The sequence below is a fragment of the Punica granatum genome, chromosome 2 (assembly GCF_007655135.1).
Source record: "Punica granatum isolate Tunisia-2019 chromosome 2, ASM765513v2, whole genome shotgun sequence".
Taxonomy (NCBI): Eukaryota; Viridiplantae; Streptophyta; class Magnoliopsida; order Myrtales; family Lythraceae; genus Punica; species Punica granatum.
This window is the reverse complement of record NC_045128.1, coordinates 38,608,237-38,627,611: the sequence shown is the minus strand read 5'-3', so window position 1 is coordinate 38,627,611 and position 19,375 is coordinate 38,608,237. Positions and strand designations below refer to the sequence as shown.

Genomic DNA, 19,375 nt, shown 5'->3' with positions numbered 1-19,375 from the left:
TAACAAAACAAATTACACTCATCAAAGTCAAAATAATGGGCCCCACCCATAAATATTTACACCACTTCATTTTAATATAACTCCATAATTACAATATTCTCAAATGAATATGGGCCCGTAAGTTTTACCAAATACTCCGTAAAATCACAATCAAAGTCAAGTTAAAATCAAACCTAAATTTCAAATGCCACCTAAGTGTCTCATTTAGCAAACGTTTAAGACTACTTGATCTGAACTAATACATTTAGAAGTGAAGTTTAATTTTTTGGATAGCTGTAGGACTTCGCCCTAATTCGTAATTTTACTTTCATTATAATCCTTTTAAAATCAATAGCTTATGCCTCCTAGACCAAAGAAAAAAATCATCATCTTGAACCCCATAAATATCCCATTAAGCATCAAACTTATTTGCATCAAAATCAGATCCCATACATAAATTTTTCTTCTTTGCATAATATATTCCTAGAAGAAAGAGAGAGGACAACAACAATGGGAGTTTCTCACTTCCTTTGTTTTGCCATTGCTTCTTTGCTATGTTTTGCACTGGTCTCCCCCTCCCATGCCCAAAACTCCCCACAGGACTACCTCGACGCCCACAACGCGGCAAGGAGGCAGGTCGGCGTGGGGCCGATGGTGTGGGATGACAAGCTCGCCACCTACGCCCGTGACTACGCCAACAAGCGCATTGGGGACTGCAAGCTGGTCCATTCCGGTGGGCCCTACGGTGAGAACCTGGCCTGGAGCAGCGGCGACATGTCAGGTACAACCGCCGTGAAATTGTGGGTGGACGAGAAGGCGTACTACAACTACAACTCCAACACCTGCGCTCAGGGCAAGGTCTGCGGGCACTACACCCAGGTGGTGTGGCGCAACTCCGTCCGGCTGGGTTGTGCCAAAGTGAGGTGCAACTCTGGAGGAACGTCCATCATATGCAGTTATGATCCTCGTGGAAACATCGTTGGACAGAAACCTTACTAAGGATTAAACACCGATGTAAAAGTTACCTAAGAATGCCCTAACGCCACCATTTGTCGTGGCTGTTTGATACTAAATAAAGTCACGCACATTCATATTACATACGAAGTAACAATGTGTATGTGGATTGTAATAAGTTATATGAAACAATAGAATTGTCTTAAGCACGTGAAATTCCGCCATGCAGCAGAATTTCTGATATTCCCAAGTTCAAATTTATGCTTTTCACCCAAAAAAAAAAAGTAGAAATTTATGCAGGGGAACTAACATCCACTTGCCCAAGTCCGAGCTTTAGATTAAAATAAAGTGAAATAAGTAAAACTTAAAATTGACTAATCTTGAGTTGACGGTAATATGCATATTGCCAAAGACGATTTAGATAGACACCATATGTTAATCATAAAATATATATATATATATATATATATGTTATTTTTCAACCAAAAAGATACTATATGTAATACCCTTCAGGATCTTTATTTGTCAATTGGACCAGAAAGAAACATTAATTTTGCCAATTTATCATGTTGATGCTTGCCTCGGCCTAGGAATCATAATTTGATTCTTTTCGGTGGAATCGTAATTTGATTTTATTTTCTCCCCTCTGTAGTTGCGATTTCCTTCCATTTCTTGATTCATGTACTAACATGCACCAGTGTGGTCCACGTATACTGTACACGAAGAAAAAGGACAAAATAAAACTCGAATTTCAACAACGTATTCTTCAAAACAACGATTTTATAGTAATCGAACGAGATGATATTCGTGTTTATTTTCACTCAGATGGTCTAATATTTAGCAGAAGATTCAACTGAAAATATGGTCTCCATTAGTTAATGAGTGAACGTAGAGTAGGGTTTGGCGGAGAAGATATATAGACGGTGGCGCTAAACAATTATTAATCGTGAAAGGGCAACCAGCTGACCGACTCTAATTATAGGTTTGAAAATCAATAATTCAGGCTACTAAGTTTGCGTTTGGTTTTCGAGTTGGATAATATGATCAAACTTAACTTGATTTTGTACAATGATTGCAAGCGTGACAATTATATTGATGCGTAATAATATATATATGTGTATATATAGATATAAAAGTATATGGAAAATTTATTATTAAAAAATTAATATGTATATATAGATGTGAAAATAGATGAAGAATTTATTATTAAAAATTTAATTATAAAAATTATTAGAAAAAAAAGTATGAGAGAGAATTTATGATTTAATTAGAGAAAAAGATAAAAATATAATGATTGTGTTATTGAATTAAAGGGAAAATAAAGTTAAATTGATTATAAAAATGATCATAAAAAAAAGTATGCGAGATAACTTATTATTTAATTAAAGAAAAATATAAAAATGTAATGATTATGTTGTTGAATTGAGGGAAAAATAAAATTAAGTTGAGTTGAGTAAGATTTATTAAGATTTAAAAACCAAATGAAGCCTAATCTTTCTCGTGATCTCTGAAGACAAACCATGGATAATTTCCAAACCTCACGGCAAGGCTATCCCACTGCCCACAACGATGGACAAAGACAAGTCAGGATCGATGGTCCAATGGATGTTGGAAGGGACCCTTGCGAGCTATGCCAGTGATTACTCCCCTGAACACATATAATCTGATACCATCCATTGAGGTATCAGCACCCCATTTTGGCTCACCGAGAGTCCACATTCGGGTCCGTACAGGCGGCCCACTACCGAGGACCGTATGGCGAGAACCTCGCTTGCTTGGAGTGGCGCCAATCTCTGTTGAGCCTTTATCTGTCCATGTAGGATGAGTAAGTTATAGTTATTGTCGAAATATACGGAGCTCAATAAGTACCGTCTCGCGTCCTCTGGCAGACTAGTAAATTGCTTTAAACTCATTTCGCCTAAATAGTTTCTCACTCTCTTATGTTTCGAAATATCATGTTATTTAGTTGCCTATCAAGCCAATCCGATATTCCATTTGAAGGGCACTTTGACCTTTCTGGGAGATTCATAGAGAAGACAGTGTATGGGCTAAGCAGAGCTGCAGAAGTACATCCATCGTCAAAGTCAAAATAGTTTGGGAAGTGGATGGAATTTCGTACATTCAAATATATTACTTTATAAAAGAAGAACAGTAAAAGGGAGAGGGGGGGGGGGGGGGGGGGGGGGGGGGGGGGGGTGGTTGGCCGCACTGCCCTCGTCCCACTCACGTCTACGAAATCCTTCCATAATGTAGATTCTCCCGCCAACCAAAGAGGGCAGAAATTTTTCTCATGAAAGTTCAATGATCCTCGGCCTCTTTTTTGAGCCCTTCTTTATGATTTCACCGGAATCATCTTCACCCGACTTTGACCTCTGGGGTTGTGATGGCAAATCCTTTTTCTTCTCACCATCATTTTCCTCATTTTCATTGTCGTTGTCACCATCCTCATCACTACTACTACTGTCCGAGTCTGTTTCACTGTCGTTGCCAAACAGAGGAACAGGGGGCTGATAGCCGGAAACTGAAGCTTCTGCAGCAGCAACTGCCTCGGGGGTGTGAAGATCAGCAATACCCAGCATTAAATCCTGTCAAGAGAGACCAGGATTTCGTATTCATTTATGGAAAACATTTTACAGAGTCCCAAGACATTCTTTGCCTTATATGTCTTCCAACAAAGTGAAACCAGAGACTCAACAAATTTACCAATTCTATCACTTCAGACTCATTCCCGTTAAGCGCTTCTATGTCAAACTCTTCTGGATTATCCTATGTCAAAAACAACAAAATATGCACGTCAGAAAAGAGAAATAGGTTTCGTTAGACAACGCAGTCGATAAATAAGAATTGGGTTTTCATATAAAAATCCAGTATGATTCTGAGGAGATCCGGTCAGACGATCATTCATACCTTCGCTTCAAGTTGCAGTTTTTTATTGGCTTCAGATAAGACTCCCAGAAAATCTTGCACTTTACCGAGAACTGCATCCATAAAAACAAAAAACAAATTGACTTCCAAAGGAACAATTTTTCCTATTTTCATAAATTAATTAATTTCCCTTTAGTTTTGAACTGTTGGTCTTTCAGTAAGTTTATAATTATAAAGACGGGAACTTGGAAAGAGTTTCCACTTCCCATTACGAATTTCAAATACTATGACATACAACATGAAGATGAAACCAAGAAATTAATTGCAATTTTGGATTAAGCAGAGTCTCTATTCTACATTGTGCCACTACCTTGGCTTTTAGGAACTTGACCAATCGCAGGCTTTCTGTCGGGATGAGCCTGTTTTTTTTGAGAGGCTGAACTCTTTTCATCACATATTCGCAAAGACGACTCTGCACAAGCAAAATTGGAGTGTTAGGACCCTCAAGCAGTCATGAGGATACAGATGAGACTATACATTTCTCACTGTGGGCAAGTGACATATAAAAGGTGTACCTATGGATGAGATAGTATCTTTCTCCTCTAGTTGAAGAAGTTCTTTGCTTGTAGGCTGCATCTCGTCGTTCGATAACAGTCGGTGCAGAAGTCACGCAGATGCTTGGAACCTACAGAGGGTTTCTGCCCACAAAACACAATAGCAGTTATTGGACAGAAAAGGAAACACGCAGCCTTAAAGCGCGAGCCTTTGCGAAACTTTATGCCAGTATTATACGCAAAACCATGTCAATTCAGTTTGAAAGAGGTACCGAGGTTCCGACATAGTAAAAGATCCCCCGCAAATGAACAGCAACCAAACCCAGAAATGCGAACACAACACTACACTAAAACTCAAACAACGAACTGCGATATCCTAATTTCAATTTTGCTGCTTATCTCAGGCTGAATTCTAAGACTACATCGACTCTGCTTCTCATGATCTTACACGTTAAGCGTGCATATCAGTATTAACTCCACCGCCACAATCAAAGAGCTAATAGGGAAAAATCACCAGCACAGCAGAAGCAAGCAAATCGATATACAGTAGAAGTTTTTCTTAAATTCTCCACTAAAAATTGAAACTTTTTCTCCTGCCTGCCATCGCCATGGAGAGCAAATAAATTGCAAAATAAACCATTCGTTCGCTAATCAGCACGGCCAGTGAAATCTACAGAGTCAACAATCCCACAGACGAAAGCCCTCACCTCACTAGCTCGGCAGGGCGGCGATGTCGGTGCGAGCGAATACAGAATCTAACAAACCATCGGATGAAAGCTCCCCTGCAGAAGCGGAGAAGAAAGGGAGAGCGGAAACTAGCGGGGGTGAGCTCAGAAGGGACAGGAGGGATCAGCTATCACACCGAAGGAGCTGAACCGCGCACGAAGAAGAGGAGCGGAGCAGAGCAGGGGAGCGGGGGAGACGGACGATTCAGAGGGTTTACGGATACGAATATGGGCCATGGGGGCCTTTAACATGGGTCAGATGGGCCTTCAATGAGGCAGCCCCATAAATAATGCACATGGGTTATAAATCAGTCAATCTTTCCCTTTTCCTTCAAATTATATAATATATATACATTGGGTAGTAAAACTCTATACTGTTACGGTGTTATCAACAAAACAAAATATTAATTGAGTAATAAGCAATTTCAACTATCGTAAAAAGGAAAACACAAATTCAAGTTCTAAAAGGCATAGTTATTGGGACGAAAATAACTTTTAATAATCAATATCCCGCGATTACGAGAGCAATATCTCCCGTAACTTTATTACCCGAAGAAAAAAACTCTATCATTTTAGTCCATCCCATCATATGCATCATTGATGTGGTATATAATATTTAGTGTTGTAGAAGAAAAGGAAGTGCAAGGGAAAGATTTGACATTCTAATTATAATCTGGCGAGAGAACTATGAGAACCATCAACCTTTTTAACTAAAGGAAAACAGAAATTCTTAGAAGTCAAAACCAGCAGACTGTCTCACAACGAGATCTCAGTGCGAGTATCATCCCAATTGAGCAACTAACAAAGTGCAGATGCACATCATAACTTGTCATACCAGATGACATTTCATGTACTCATCTGTAGGACGGCAGTTTTGTTGGTAGGGGTTCAGTCATTTCATTGCATATATAATTCAATCATTAGCATATGTACCGGAGAAGGGTAAACTATCATAGCAAGGTTTATAGGCTCTGTGTCTAGCTTTTTCATCTTGAATTTGGGATTTATTCATCCATTTGTTTACGTATTGAAGTAAATAATCTCTCCTTTTTTTAATGATGGCAGGTTCACTTTGTGAAGGGACGTGTCCCTCAGTCTGTTTCAGATTTACGCTGGTATAATACTTTATCATTGAAGCAAATACTATCACTATTTGTTTTGCCGGAATAAGATATGATAATGTGTACTTTATTGTTTCCAAAAGCTTGGTATGTCCGGATATAACAGGTGGTCAAGAAAATTATGCTATACCAGCTACCAACTTAGTTAACGAACCACCTGTTCCACCATCAGGTGAGTAATTACGATATCATGCTGTTGTTTTTATATGTTCTGAACGCAAACTACATCAATTTTCTGAGATTAACAATAAAATTTCGCCATTCTCGTTAGTGCTAGGCCATGTATTTGAGGAAAGGGTTTCATGTTCTTAACAGTAGCTTATCCAACGCTGTCGTGTTGAAGTTGGCTTATGCAGAGTTCGTTGCTAAAATTTCAGGTTTCAAATATATCGACTCAATTCAAGTGCAAGGGGAAGTGCATGGATCCTAGAATCTGTGCATGTGCTAAATTGAATGGCTCTGACTTCCCCTATGCTAAGCGAGACGGAGGCAGGTGAGAATTGCATTTAAGGAGCATGATAAATTTAGCTAGAATTGATATTAAATCTCAATTTGGCATAAAATTTAGTTATGTTCCAACAGTAAGAACATAAGTTCTTTGAACCTGTTCACTTGCATAACATATTGGATATTTCTAGGTTTTTTGTTCTTTCTACGAAAAGCATGGATTTTTTTTGCTTCTTTGAAAACTTGAAAATTAAGTTTTGGAAAAATTTTCATGATGGAGGGATCTTCCCCCCCTTCTCTCATAGATTAACACAACCGAAGGATGTTGTCTATGAATGCGGTCCAAACTGTGGCTGTGGACCTGATTGTATAAATCGTGTATCTCAAAAAGGACTCAAACATCATCTTGAGGTTGTTATGAGTACCTAAACTGTTTTTGTTAAATAATTTGCTGCTCTTGCTACTTATTGATTCATTGCTAATGACGTGTCTTAGGTTTTTCGAGCTCCACGTTAAGGATGGGCTGTTAGATCATGGGATTTTATACCTTCTGGAGCACCTGTATGTGAGTACATTGGAATCTTGAGGAGGTCAGAAGATTTGGAGAGTGCCTTGGAGAACAGCTATATCTTTGACATTGATTGCATTCAGACCATGAAAGGGGCTCGGAGGGAGGGAGGTATGTACATATACCTATCCTTGTAGTTATTGGCTTCTTTATATCCGGCTTTTCTTCCAAAATAGTACATTGAGAGTGCGGTTAGGTTTTAACTTTCTATTTTCTTATAAAAAGAAAAAGAAAAATCATCTTTTGCATTGAAAGCAAGTCTTTCATTTTTTGATGGGTAAATTCCATTGATATCTCCTATAGTTTCACTGAAAGAGAATAGGGTTCTGACACCCCCATTTTTAGGACATTAACACCGTCCATAAGTTTCCAAAAGTACCCGACACTCCTCTATGCAAGGTTTATACTGTCTTTAAAATTTATTGTAGTGTCTGTGTCCTTGAAGAAGGGGGTTTCGGTATCCCATTATGAAACAGGAGGTGTAATTGTTAATTTTTATTTCATTATAGGAGGTGTCAGTTGAATTTATCTTTTCTGGAACTGATTGCCGTCACCTGCCATTTTTTTACAGTTTTGACATTGTAAAATGCTTTCAAATGTCATATTACACACAAAACAGTTGCCAAGTAATTTTTTTTAGATAATTAATTCAGTTAAGCTGTTGCATTTTAACTTGACCACTTTTACATTTTAGTCTGATCTAGTGCAGTGAAATCCAAGTATTGTCGTCGAGATTTTTCAAGAGATTGCTTTCTGATTCAGTACACGTTTTAGGGTGTTGTCATGAATGTTTCTCTTCATTATCCAGAGTTCCTCATGAAAAGCATATTGATCTGCTATATTTTGCTTTTCGTTCCATTTAAATTTCATTTTGCGGTGTCTCAAGCTGTTTTGGACCACCACTTATTGATTATATTAGTTGCCAGAGGAGGTCCTGTGATTCATCTAGTCAGTCGGTCGATCAAGTGGATTGTTGTGATGATCAGAGAGATGAACCAGAGTTCTGCATCGATGCAGGCTCCTCTGGAAACATTGCCCGGTTTATAAACCATAGCTGTGAGCCTAACCTCTACGTTCAGTGCGTTTTAAGCTCACACCTTGACATGAGGCTTGCTAGAGTGGTGTTATTTTCTTCAGAGAACATTCAACCGATGCAGGTTTTTCTCACTGACTCTCATGTGTCTCTTCAAGTAGTTTCGACAAGTTCTTCTGGTCAAGTAATCCAAACATATGTATTGGTGCATGGGCCTGATGAGTTTCATCTTGATTCGAATGCATGACATTATAAAATGTATTGATGGATATTATTTGTATTTTTTTTATTGGACCTCTTATTTGCATGATAATTGATTAAATATCCTCCGGGTGGCAGTAGTTTGAGTTTGTCCCTCAGCTGATTGCTTTTGCTCTTTTCCAATTGCAGGAGCTCACATACGATTAAGGTTTTGCCCTCGACGTTATCATCGGTCCTGATGGCAAGGTAAAGGAGATGCCATGCTACTGCAGGGCAGCAAGCTGCCGGAAGCGCTTGTTTTAGGTGCTTGAATATTTGCTGCTCCTTTGTCCATCGTCAACTGTAATTTGGCATTTGATTTGAGGCTCTGGGCTCTTGTTTTTGTCAGTCTATTGATCTGTAATCTGTACAGTGCTAGGCATTACTGTGACTGCATGTTACTTGAATAAGCGGATTTCATACAAGAAAATTTGGATATGACCCTTTTGTATCGATAAAGCCGCTTCGAGCTGACTCTATGTAATGAAATGAAATGGAAGAGCTTTCCATGAAGATTGGAGAGGGGTCATTCGCTCTTTGGATACGACCGGAAATTTCTAGCTATTCCGGTGTATGATATGAAGATGATCGCAATCGAGTGCTCGATTGGGTTGCGTTTCACTCCAATGTCCGTATAATTCTATGATTAAACTGGCAAAAGTAAATCAAACCCAAAATTCGCAGTTAGTTTCAACGAAAACAGATGAATAGATGCCTTGGATCATCCCTCGTGGTGTGAACCTCCAGAAGGGATCAAGTGAGCACGGAATTCATCATCGGATAATTTCCGATACATCCGATTGATTTGTGAGTTGATACATCCAGCATGTAGGATATCGTGCATCAAGTATCTACATGAACGGTTTCAAAGCACGAGCTCCAGGCTCGGCTGCCTTAGCTCTGTCTGTCTCCTCTGCTCCAATTGTCTTCTCTCTCTCTCTCTCTTTTTTTTTTAACTTTTTTTCCTTTTTGCCTTTCTGTTTTTTCTTTGTTTAGGGGGAAGGTCCTAACGGAGTTTGTTCTCCAATACGTAGCCCAACATAAAATTTTCATTAGGTTCTAAAATCTTAAAATTCCAAGTTAGATATATTATCTAGGTACTTTAAAGTACAATCGGAAAAGACAGTAATATGTCTATGCAACTTTTATCAAGGAAATTATATAATCAAATGTTATAATCAGTTAATTATTTACAAAAAAATTGTAATTTAATTAAAATCTTCAGGTAATATCAATATAATAAAATAATTCTGTGAATATTTGAAGTGCCTTAGAAAACAATTTATGAAACTAGAATTATATTTAAGAAAAAATTTCACGATTGAATTTTACATTTTAGTATAAGATACGAATAGAGACGGAGTCAGAATTTTCTTTCAGCAAGGAAAAATCTTTAAAAATTTGTAATTTATGGGGTAAAATCTAAAAAAAATGTAGTTTATGGGAACAAATTAAATGAGCCACGAATTTCAGGGGGCAAGTGCCCCCTTAAGATACTGTGGCCCCGATATATTAATATGTTGCAGAGCGTGTAACGCACTGGGTGAAAATTAGTTTATAAGTACAGATAGAGAAGGAAGCGCGCTTTGTTTAAAATTAAATTTTTATAAAAAAATTATGCCCCGGTTAAGTGTGATACTTTTTACAAATACATTTTAAAGTAATTTAATTCCGCTTAAAATGGTTCGTGGCATCCTTTGTTTTTATAGTGTTAGTTTTTCATTAATAGTTGGAGATAGTTTATTTTTCAATTAAGGATATATATAAGCAATGAAATTAACAAAGAAAGAAAAAGAAAAATGATTGCTTTCCTTCTCTCAATTGTAATGCTAGAGCGTTGTACTTGCTCTACGAACGGAAAGTTATAATTAAAACATCAAATAGATATCAAAAGATTTTCCTGAAACTTAATTGAGGCGGGAACGGATATTTTTAGTAAAAAAATAAAACAATTACTAAGCGAGGAGATGAAGAGATTACGAACCACAAGTGGTTATAATGTACCTAATAAAAATAAAAGTCATGTGGCTATAACATTGAAAAAAAGCTGGGACGGATAGTGGAAATAGAAAATGGGGGATTCGTGAGAGAAAAGTCTAAATTTACTTTTACAACCATGATATGGTTGTTCTTATTAATTAAAAAAATAGATTAAATCTAGACGACAATCCTTATAGTTTGTGAAATGATTAGTAACACTTTATTCTTTCAAAATTAACCACACACTACCCATCTTTTTGCTGATGTGACATGGAAAGAACATTCATTTTACCACATGAATCTTATGTCACGAAACTGTACAAATCGACCTAGTAGCTGATTTCTTTACCTGAACAAAATTTGACCCTATTTAAGGAAAAAAAAGTAAAAACCAGCTAAAGGAAATGTAATGTGTGGCTAATTTTAAAAGGAATGGATTACTGATCATTTTATAAATTATAGGAGGTGTCTTTAAAATTTATCAAAAAAATATGCAATATGGATGGTTTTGGAAATGGAAAGTGAGATAAAAGGTGTTTTTGACGTTTCGAGGGGAAATAGCAGAGAAGAGATAGATAAACCTTGAATTATTTATACCAATTATAGTAATGATGCGACCCACGCACGAAGTAATTTGCTACTTTTAAATAATAATAAAATCTTAAATCAATAACTTAACTAGACCTATTAATTTCAATCCAAATTTGAGGAGATGTATACACGTCTTTATTGGTAATTAAGAAGTTCTAATTCGATTCTTATATTGAAACTAATTGTGTCTCCTTATTAATGATATATTTTTTTATATCTTTTACTATATTCATATCAGAAAAATCGTACCCTATTATTTATTTAGTTCTCAATACCAAAGGAAACTTATTTGATGAGTCAACATCTGCTCTCACGCGTCTTAAAGCGGTGACCTCTCTTTGAAGTTTGACACCTCTCCTCTTATTCTCTAATAAAATCTTTTCTATTTAGTTCTCAATACCAAAGAACACTTATTTCAATTAAGGAGAATATACAATAGTACATATTCTCACTTTAAAACGATGAAATACTATATTCGATTATCGTCCGTGAGATTAAATATGCATTTTTATTTAGTCATATCTCTTTTATAATAATTAAAAAAAACTCTCTTGTCGTGCATACATATATATTATATTCATGGTTGAAGGAATACAGCTATTGCACTTTGGATTCTTTGCCTGGAAGATTTCTCTAACATTATACGAAGTTCCAGCACAGAAACATAGGATTCCAAGTCTTCCCCAACTCCAGACATAGGAAACTCAGAGAAGTACACATTTAATAAATGAATGAACCAAAAAATAGTGTATTCAACGGTGATAATACGTAATAATATCACAAATTAATCAAGTCTGTCATTTTAATTTTTGATATGTAAATAAAAAATTATTGATAAAAATAATTCATTGTTGTAAGAAATAATATTTTATATATATATTGTGATATAATCTTATGTGGTACTACCGTTAAATACAATACTTTCTTGTGAATGAACACTCCAATTTAACAATAATTCAATTCAATGGAGAACAACATAATTAACAATCACAAAAATATCCTTACCGAAAAAACAATCACAAAAATATGTACATAAGCATTAAATATAAATTTAAATATATTTCAGGAAAAAAAAAATTGCCCGTCTCAAACTCTCACTCATCTGTACAATTCTACAATCGATCCGGCAAAAGAATCCCACCAAAAATTTGCTGTTAGTTCAATGAAAACAGATGAATAGACGCCTTGGATCGTTCCTTGTGGACCACCAAAAAGGGATCAAGTCAGAACTAAGTTCCTCCATGAAATTACCCGACAGATCCGATGGATTCATAAACTGGTTTGTCTAGCATGTCGGATATTGTGCACGGCGAACTGGACCGGCTTCAAAGTACGGACTCCTGACTCGGTTGCCTCAGCTCTCTCCTCAGCTTCTGAGAAAACAATCTGCATGCGTCCATGCTCAGATCCATTGCTGCTGCAAGCGCCACAAATGCAGCGGCATCCTCCGTGCACGTTACGTGCTGCACCCCGACTTCGACCTCGGGCCTGCTGGCCTTGTCCACCCCCTGCATGGTTGAGGACATCACGAATCCTCCCGGGAGAAAGCTCGGCCAGGGCGACCCGATACCTGATCCGAAGTCTGTGGATCCGGAACCCGACCAATTCCCCGACCCGAAATCTATGCTGCTACTAGGGCTTGCCACGGGGGACAGGTTCACAGTCGTGTCGATAACAAACTTCCCTCCATTCTTGATGCCGATGGTGGACCCTGCAGCAACGGGGGTGGCTGTGCTGGGGCTGGCAGCAGTGTCGGAGACCAGCTCAAAGCGGTAGGAGAGGGCGTCGGAGCCAGCCTTCTCCCTCCAGGCCTCGAGGCGGCCCCAGGGCTTCCATGTGTTGTGTCCGGGACGCAGGATGAGCCAAGCACCAGGGTTGGACCGGCTCACGCGGTCTGTCCCTGGGGACGGGACGAAAGGAGTCACCATGGAGGCAGCCGCGACTGGGGAGCCTGAGAGGTCGTGGATGGTGATCGACCAACCCTTCCGCTCCTTCGCTTGCTGATCCTTTTCGCCGCTTCCTAAGGACGACAACCAACTCCTCGACGTACTAGGTTCCAAGGACGATCTGCACGATAGAAAAACAACATAGAATTAGACCAAAATCATAAGAATTATAAAAAATTGGAGATTTATTCTTTCATATTCAGCAGTCCAAACTCAGCAATTGTTAGAAAACATAAATATAGATGTAAAATGTATGAATTAGATACCAAATTTTTAGGTCAAATTCATTTCAATTTTTTTTTCCCTTTTTTAACCTTTGACCCAGAGAGACACTTTCTTTTTTCAACTTTTTCATCAAATTGACCTCTCAGAATCCCAGTAATTCACATTCCGTATCAGGAAATATGATGAGGATCGAACCACCAACCCTTTGACTCCAGTCAAAAAAAAAAAAGAAAAGAAAAGAAAGAACCTCCTACTCCTTGCCTAGTAATTCATAATAGAGCATCGACAACCGGAGCAAGCTCCGATATTACAGTTGTTCGAGACGAATCTTTAGCATCACGAAGCAAAGAATATAGCGTACTAAATAATTAGAACTTCTCGGAAAGAAATGGTGCAAAAGATTGGAGATTGATAAAAATTACTCACATTGATCTCAAGTTCCTGTCGGTGGCAGAGTTCCTGCAGCTGAACTTGCAAGTGAAGACGGGCTGCTTCACATTCCCTTGGACCTGGAACACCTGAGGGCTGCACTCGGGCTCCTTCTCGAACTCGAACACGAACCGCGGGTCAGACTCCACCCTCACCGTCACGAACACCTCCTCCGACTGAACCGCCGCTCCCATCTTTACCCACCCATTGTGAATCACAACCCCCCTCGGCTCCCCCCTCCTCAGGTACTCCATCAGCTCCGGTATTGGAACCGGAACCGGAACCGTCACCTTCCCCAGGAACTTCCCGTTCCCCCCTCCTCTGCCTCCCAACAGCCCGCACACGCCACCGCTTCCCGCGGACCCGTGGCGGCGAGCGCGGTAGATGGAGATCTCCAGGGAGGGGTTGTTCTTGGGCTGCTTCTCTTGTAGAAGCTTATCGATCTGGGACTTGTTGAGGTTGAAGCAAGCGGCGAGGGACTTCGGGGTGGAGGAGGTATCGGGCGCGACGGAGCTCTCGGAGATGACGAGGGGGATCGTGGAGGTCTGAGTCGGGTACGAGGACGACCTCGCGGCGAGCTTGACATCGCAGGTGAACGAGGAATTGGAACTTGACGAGGACAGGCGGTTGGGGAGCCTCAGTGCCAAGTTCCCGACAAGGATCCGAGCGAACGGGCACGGATCCATTCCGATACGAGTCGATGCAGTCCGGTAATCGTATCGGGTCAGGCCAATCCAATCCTGTTCCGTCTGGGGTCAGTGAGCAGAGCTGAGCTTGGAGCTATGGGGGAGCAAAGAAGTGAGTTTGAAGGGATGAGGAGGAAGGGGGAGGGAATAAAAAGGGGAATAGGTGGGGGTGGGAATAGGAACAAATGGGGAATGGGAGCGGGGAAAGGAATAATGAGAGAGAGAGAGGTTAGAGAGAGAAACACAGGCTGGAATCTTAGCTGGGGTAACGGAGGAATGAGCAGCGATACAACAAGAAGAAAGGGGCTTGGCTTGGCTTGGCCTGGCCTGGCCCCACCTGAGATCATCACACACACACTCTCTCTCTCTCTCTGTCTTGCATTTGATTCCAATCTTTAAAGTTGGTTATTGATCTGATGGGCCATAATTCATTAGGATTTATTAAGTTGATGCCACTAAGCTGATTTTTGTTGTGTTGTTAATAGAACATTCCATGCACTAAGAAAACACTTCATAATTTACCCAAACGTTTGTGCATGATCCCTCCAATGGAGAAACCTTTGCCATCGAATCCCGGTTTTCCGATATCACGTATTCTTCATTATACGTTATTTTCTCTACGGAACATTATGTTAAAAGTCTTTCCATTTAACGAAATGTTGCATTAAGATCAACGGATTTAACTTATGTAAGGAATAGTCTTGGTAGTGCATACTCCAGTTCTCTTATCTGCGACCACTCTATCCCAATTGTATAATATCATCAAGCGCGTATTCAAAACGTCTTCTTTAATGGTTTAGACATGGCTAATTCTATTTTTCTTTTTTCCGCTGAGTAAGTAAGTCGTATTTATTATCAAAACTCATGACCTAGGACGAATAGGGGCATTGAGAATAGAATCCGTTGGCTTTTGTTTGTATTTATGAATTCGTAGTCTTTTTATGAAAATTTTGGTATAAACTTTTATACGTTTGCCGCGGAGGTAGGAAAGACATTTTTGGAATAAAAGCCAGATATTCGGAGGTGTGGAAAGAGCAGCTGTGAAAAGCAGAAAAACCATAAAAAAAAACGTAGAACTTGTGTCTGATCGGGATTTCGATTGAAAGGGGATTGGATAAGATATGGTATTCGAAAACGAAATGGTATAAGTTAGGAGGATTTTCCGACTTTGTCCAATATTCTGTCTAGCGATATCTTCTTCTACAGTTCGGCAATTGCAAATGTTGTCCTATGATTTTTTGCCCCAACAATAAGACAGCAGAGCAACAGCTTGACAGGATAGAAATGGACATTTCAACATTTGTGAATTAATTCCTCTTGATTCTTCGACTTTCCTTTTTCGTTAATTACAGCGCCAGATAATGATTAATTCTTGATTTTTACCCATTTGTCCTAATAATTTCGGGCACCGACCCAACCTAATTATGGAAAATTTTCAAACCCGAAATTGTTGCGCACCTTTTGCCTTGCCCCCTCCCCCTAATTGGCAACATTAACTGTGAACCCTTCATTTAAAAAAAAAAATTCTTTCATGCCCTTTTTTAATTATATAATATAATAATTTGCACCTTTTCTTGAAATAGAAAGGATGATTTCAGTTGGCAATTGGATTGGAAAAGAATTTTATGCATGTCGGAACTTTTTGCTATAAAACGACACGTGGCACTCAGCGATCGCTCTGCCCACTGCATGTGAGCGGGGAGAATATGGAACTATCACGCATCGTTCGTCGGATCTCCAAAATTTTCTATTATTTCGACCACCGGACGACATATTACTCCAAGAAAAATAAGATAACAATAAATTTTATGAAATATATATATATATATAAATATAAAGTTATATCTCATGTAATTAATAGGATTAGAAAGATAATTATTTATTTATATAGCAGTAGAAAAATTATTATATAGGTAATAAATAGGATTAAATAAAAAATTTATTGATATAAAATTATATTAGTCAATATCTAAATAATATTTACTTCTAGATCTAATGCAGATTAAATTAAATTTAAAAATAATAAAATAAGAAAAAAAACTTTACTTAAGTTAATTTATCTAAGTATCTTTTGCCCTCAGTCTTGAAAATTTTATTTGTATTTAAAAATAAAAAAGATAGAGAAGAAACTTTATTTGAATTAATTTATATAGGTATTTTTTCCCCATTTGAAAAATTTTATTTGTAAAAAATTAATTTTCAAGCGATAAGTTAATTATACAATCTATGAAAGAACTAAAACTTACAAATACAAAGTTCAATATATTATTAGATTATTACAGTACAAATATTCTAAGATTTTAAAATTATTCTGAAAATTTTACTATAGCAAATACAATTTATATTATATATTGATTATTCATTTAATTTCATAAAATGATGACATAATTATTTGTACCTTGGATCTTGCTTAATTTATTAAAACTACTTTATTCAAATTGAAATTCTAATTTAAAATTTTCCATTGAGAAAAAAAAAAGAATTATAATCTTACAGAGATTAAAAAAAAATTATATGCAGAAAAACTACCCGTGCAACGCAGGATTAAAAATTCTAGTATTTCTATATATGAGTGGTAAACGGTAATGGAAAATCATTAATGACTTCGATGACGAGTTAAATCAAATCTAGAAGTGGGCGTACCGTAGGGATGGCGCAGGGAATGGTAATTTACCTGAATGCGGACAGGAGAATGCATGCAGGGGAAACCGTGCAGCTGAAAAGGCTGAGCTGTCGCACAACACCCCGCACACGCACACGCACACAAACACAAACACACACGTACACCAGGATCCAGCAAAGAGCATCTCCCCCTGTATTCTTCTTTTTTCAGATTAAGATTTAATTTTTAAAAAAAAATTAAAAAAGGACAATGTTTGCACCTTAGAGTCCCCTCAGTTTTGTTTATCTTGAACTATCACCTAACACAACTTTAGACTTTGTAGCATCTACAAGGGCGACGTCAGAAGCACCGAGATGTTCGGCTCTTCGTTTCTGCTGCCATCTTGAATGTCAATAGGATGATCTCATGATATGAATCTTTTGACATTCGAAAGATTCATTTCCAAATTGATATTGTTTTACATGCATCAACAAATAACGTATCGAAGTGAGCTCTTGTCGATGTACATTTCATTTCAGGAGCCACCCTTCAACGCTGAAATTATTTAGATATTACTTTCGATACTGAGTAGGAACCCCCATACATGTTTAATAGTTTGATGTGGTTAAAGTACATTAAATTAAACTTTATGGGGTAATTTGTATCGTACTTTTCCTTTGAATATAAATAAATAAAAAGAAATAATTTTTTGGTATAAATTCAAGTATTAGGAAGTTCAATGTTCGACGAATCCAGTCGAGCATGATCGGTATATTAATGGATAAAATTTTTTCAGCGTGAATTTTCTCCATTTACAATATCGAAATTCAGTATCTTATTAAAAAAAAAAATATTGAACCGTTTAAATTAATATAAATAAAAAAAAATAATTTATATCTTTAACTTTTTGTCTTCACCTCATTAATCCAAGTAAAAACCCAAGTACGGATGATCTATCTTATCTTTGGCCAGCTAGTCGGTAGCTTGCTCTTTCCCGTTTCTATTTATTTATTATTAAATTTAAAATTGGGGTCAGCCGAATAAGGGATGGAAGGGGCGGTGTGCGACAACCATTGGACAGCTACGACGAGCACTACCTGTTGAGTGGACCCCAGATCAGTGCAGCCCGGTGGTCCCCACCTCTTAACGACCCCTCTCTGTCCAATCTCCATGCCGCCGATTGCTTAATAGTGTGCCCGCCGCCTCATCGTATCTCCAATCAATTCTCGGCTTACGGCCATGTCTGGCAGAGACGAGGAAAGCAACTTGAATTGAAACACTGCTGCTCTGCTGTGCTGTGGAAGGTGAACATATAAAGCAATCGATTTCCGCCTCCGAGGTCTCTAGTAGCGTTGGGGGTAAATCGCCTGAAATAGTTGCCTTGACGTTCCAAATTTAAGTCGCCTATCAATCTCGCATGTAATCGGAAAAAATTTATAGAGAAGTCCATTAAAATGTGAATGGAGTTCAATTAAGCTGCCTTTCGCTCATTGTTAGTGCCTTTTTGAAATCTCCGATCTGTGAGGATAATTATGGCCTATCAAATATCGAAGTTCGAGGGGGTCTTACTCCCCGCCACGTCAAAACCCCTATATTCTTTTCTCCAAAAAAAAGATTAATTTCCTTTTTTTTCTTGGGTCATATCAAATGACTAATCAACTAATATGTTTACATTTATAATAATTTTGGCTTACTACGATACTTTAAGATAGTTGGATTGTCCACCTATCGATGTTTAAAATGTATTAGCTAGGATACATAGTTTTAATATCGATGTTTATGTTTCATCGGTCTGATGTTCATATATATGCTTATTACGATAACCCTATAGTATACGTATTATCCGATTGTGAAAAGATAAAGAGATGCACATTGCGTTCGGATAAGAGTTTGCATCGGCAATAAAAATGGGCGTGGCTTTCTTCGAACTTTCCTATGATGGCTGGACAACTGCTTCCTAGAGCCCATTTTGACAGTGATGTCAATCACATTGATAAGCTGAGACGAATTATAATTTCTTGGAGCTTTGTAAAATTATTATTTTTTATCTGTTCCTAAATTTCTCGAAAATGCAATTAATCCCATATAAAGACAAGACAATGAATTTCTTATTACAGATCGACATAGTACGTCTAAATTTCAGGTAACCTGCTGGAGGGATTCCTGCACATGTCCGCACCTACACGTGCAGTCACCTCTCTTTTAGGCTGTCTTTGCTTTGTTAGATTTTCGTCTCTATCCTTCCCTAATCTTCTTGTTTATTTCTTATAATAAAATAGCATTATCCGGAGGAAAACTTATCCTGATATATCACGCAAGAATGGACGAGAAAAAACTAATAAGAATCTAAGATATTACAATTAAAAACGATAAAGGTCATTACTTGAGTGCGTAACACCCATTCTATTACTTGTTGCAATCCGAGGAGGA

The 19,375-nt window shown here is 38.0% G+C and overlaps 3 protein-coding genes and 1 pseudogene across 3 annotated transcripts; 2 read left to right on the top strand and 2 right to left on the bottom strand.

Moving 5' to 3' along the window:
* The first annotated feature begins 429 nt into the window (after window positions 1-429).
* On the top strand, window positions 430-1,122 carry LOC116197315 (pathogenesis-related protein 1-like). Its single transcript, XM_031527411.1, has one exon. It carries the CDS (start codon window positions 490-492, stop codon window positions 976-978), a length of 489 nt encoding a protein of 162 aa, XP_031383271.1. The 5' UTR covers window positions 430-489; the 3' UTR covers window positions 979-1,122.
* A 1,835-nt stretch (window positions 1,123-2,957) lies between these two features.
* LOC116194172 lies at window positions 2,958-5,301 on the bottom strand. The gene is made up of 6 exons (XM_031522924.1): window positions 5,060-5,301; window positions 4,374-4,496; window positions 4,169-4,270; window positions 3,841-3,911; window positions 3,637-3,699; window positions 2,958-3,518 (listed from the first exon to the last, which is right to left on the bottom strand). Exons 2-6 carry the CDS (start codon window positions 4,432-4,434, stop codon window positions 3,222-3,224), a joined length of 594 nt encoding a protein of 197 aa, XP_031378784.1. The 5' UTR covers window positions 4,435-4,496; window positions 5,060-5,301; the 3' UTR covers window positions 2,958-3,221.
* Window positions 5,302-6,135: 834 nt separating this feature from the next.
* LOC116193973 lies at window positions 6,136-8,750 on the top strand (annotated as a pseudogene).
* Window positions 8,751-11,996: 3,246 nt separating this feature from the next.
* Window positions 11,997-14,516, bottom strand: LOC116197141. Its single transcript, XM_031527179.1, has 2 exons — window positions 13,655-14,516; window positions 11,997-13,124 (listed from the first exon to the last, which is right to left on the bottom strand). The coding sequence occupies exons 1-2, from the start codon at window positions 14,341-14,343 to the stop codon at window positions 12,383-12,385; spliced, it is 1,431 nt and encodes a 476-aa protein (XP_031383039.1). The 5' UTR covers window positions 14,344-14,516; the 3' UTR covers window positions 11,997-12,382.
* Window positions 14,517-19,375: the final 4,859 nt, after the last annotated feature.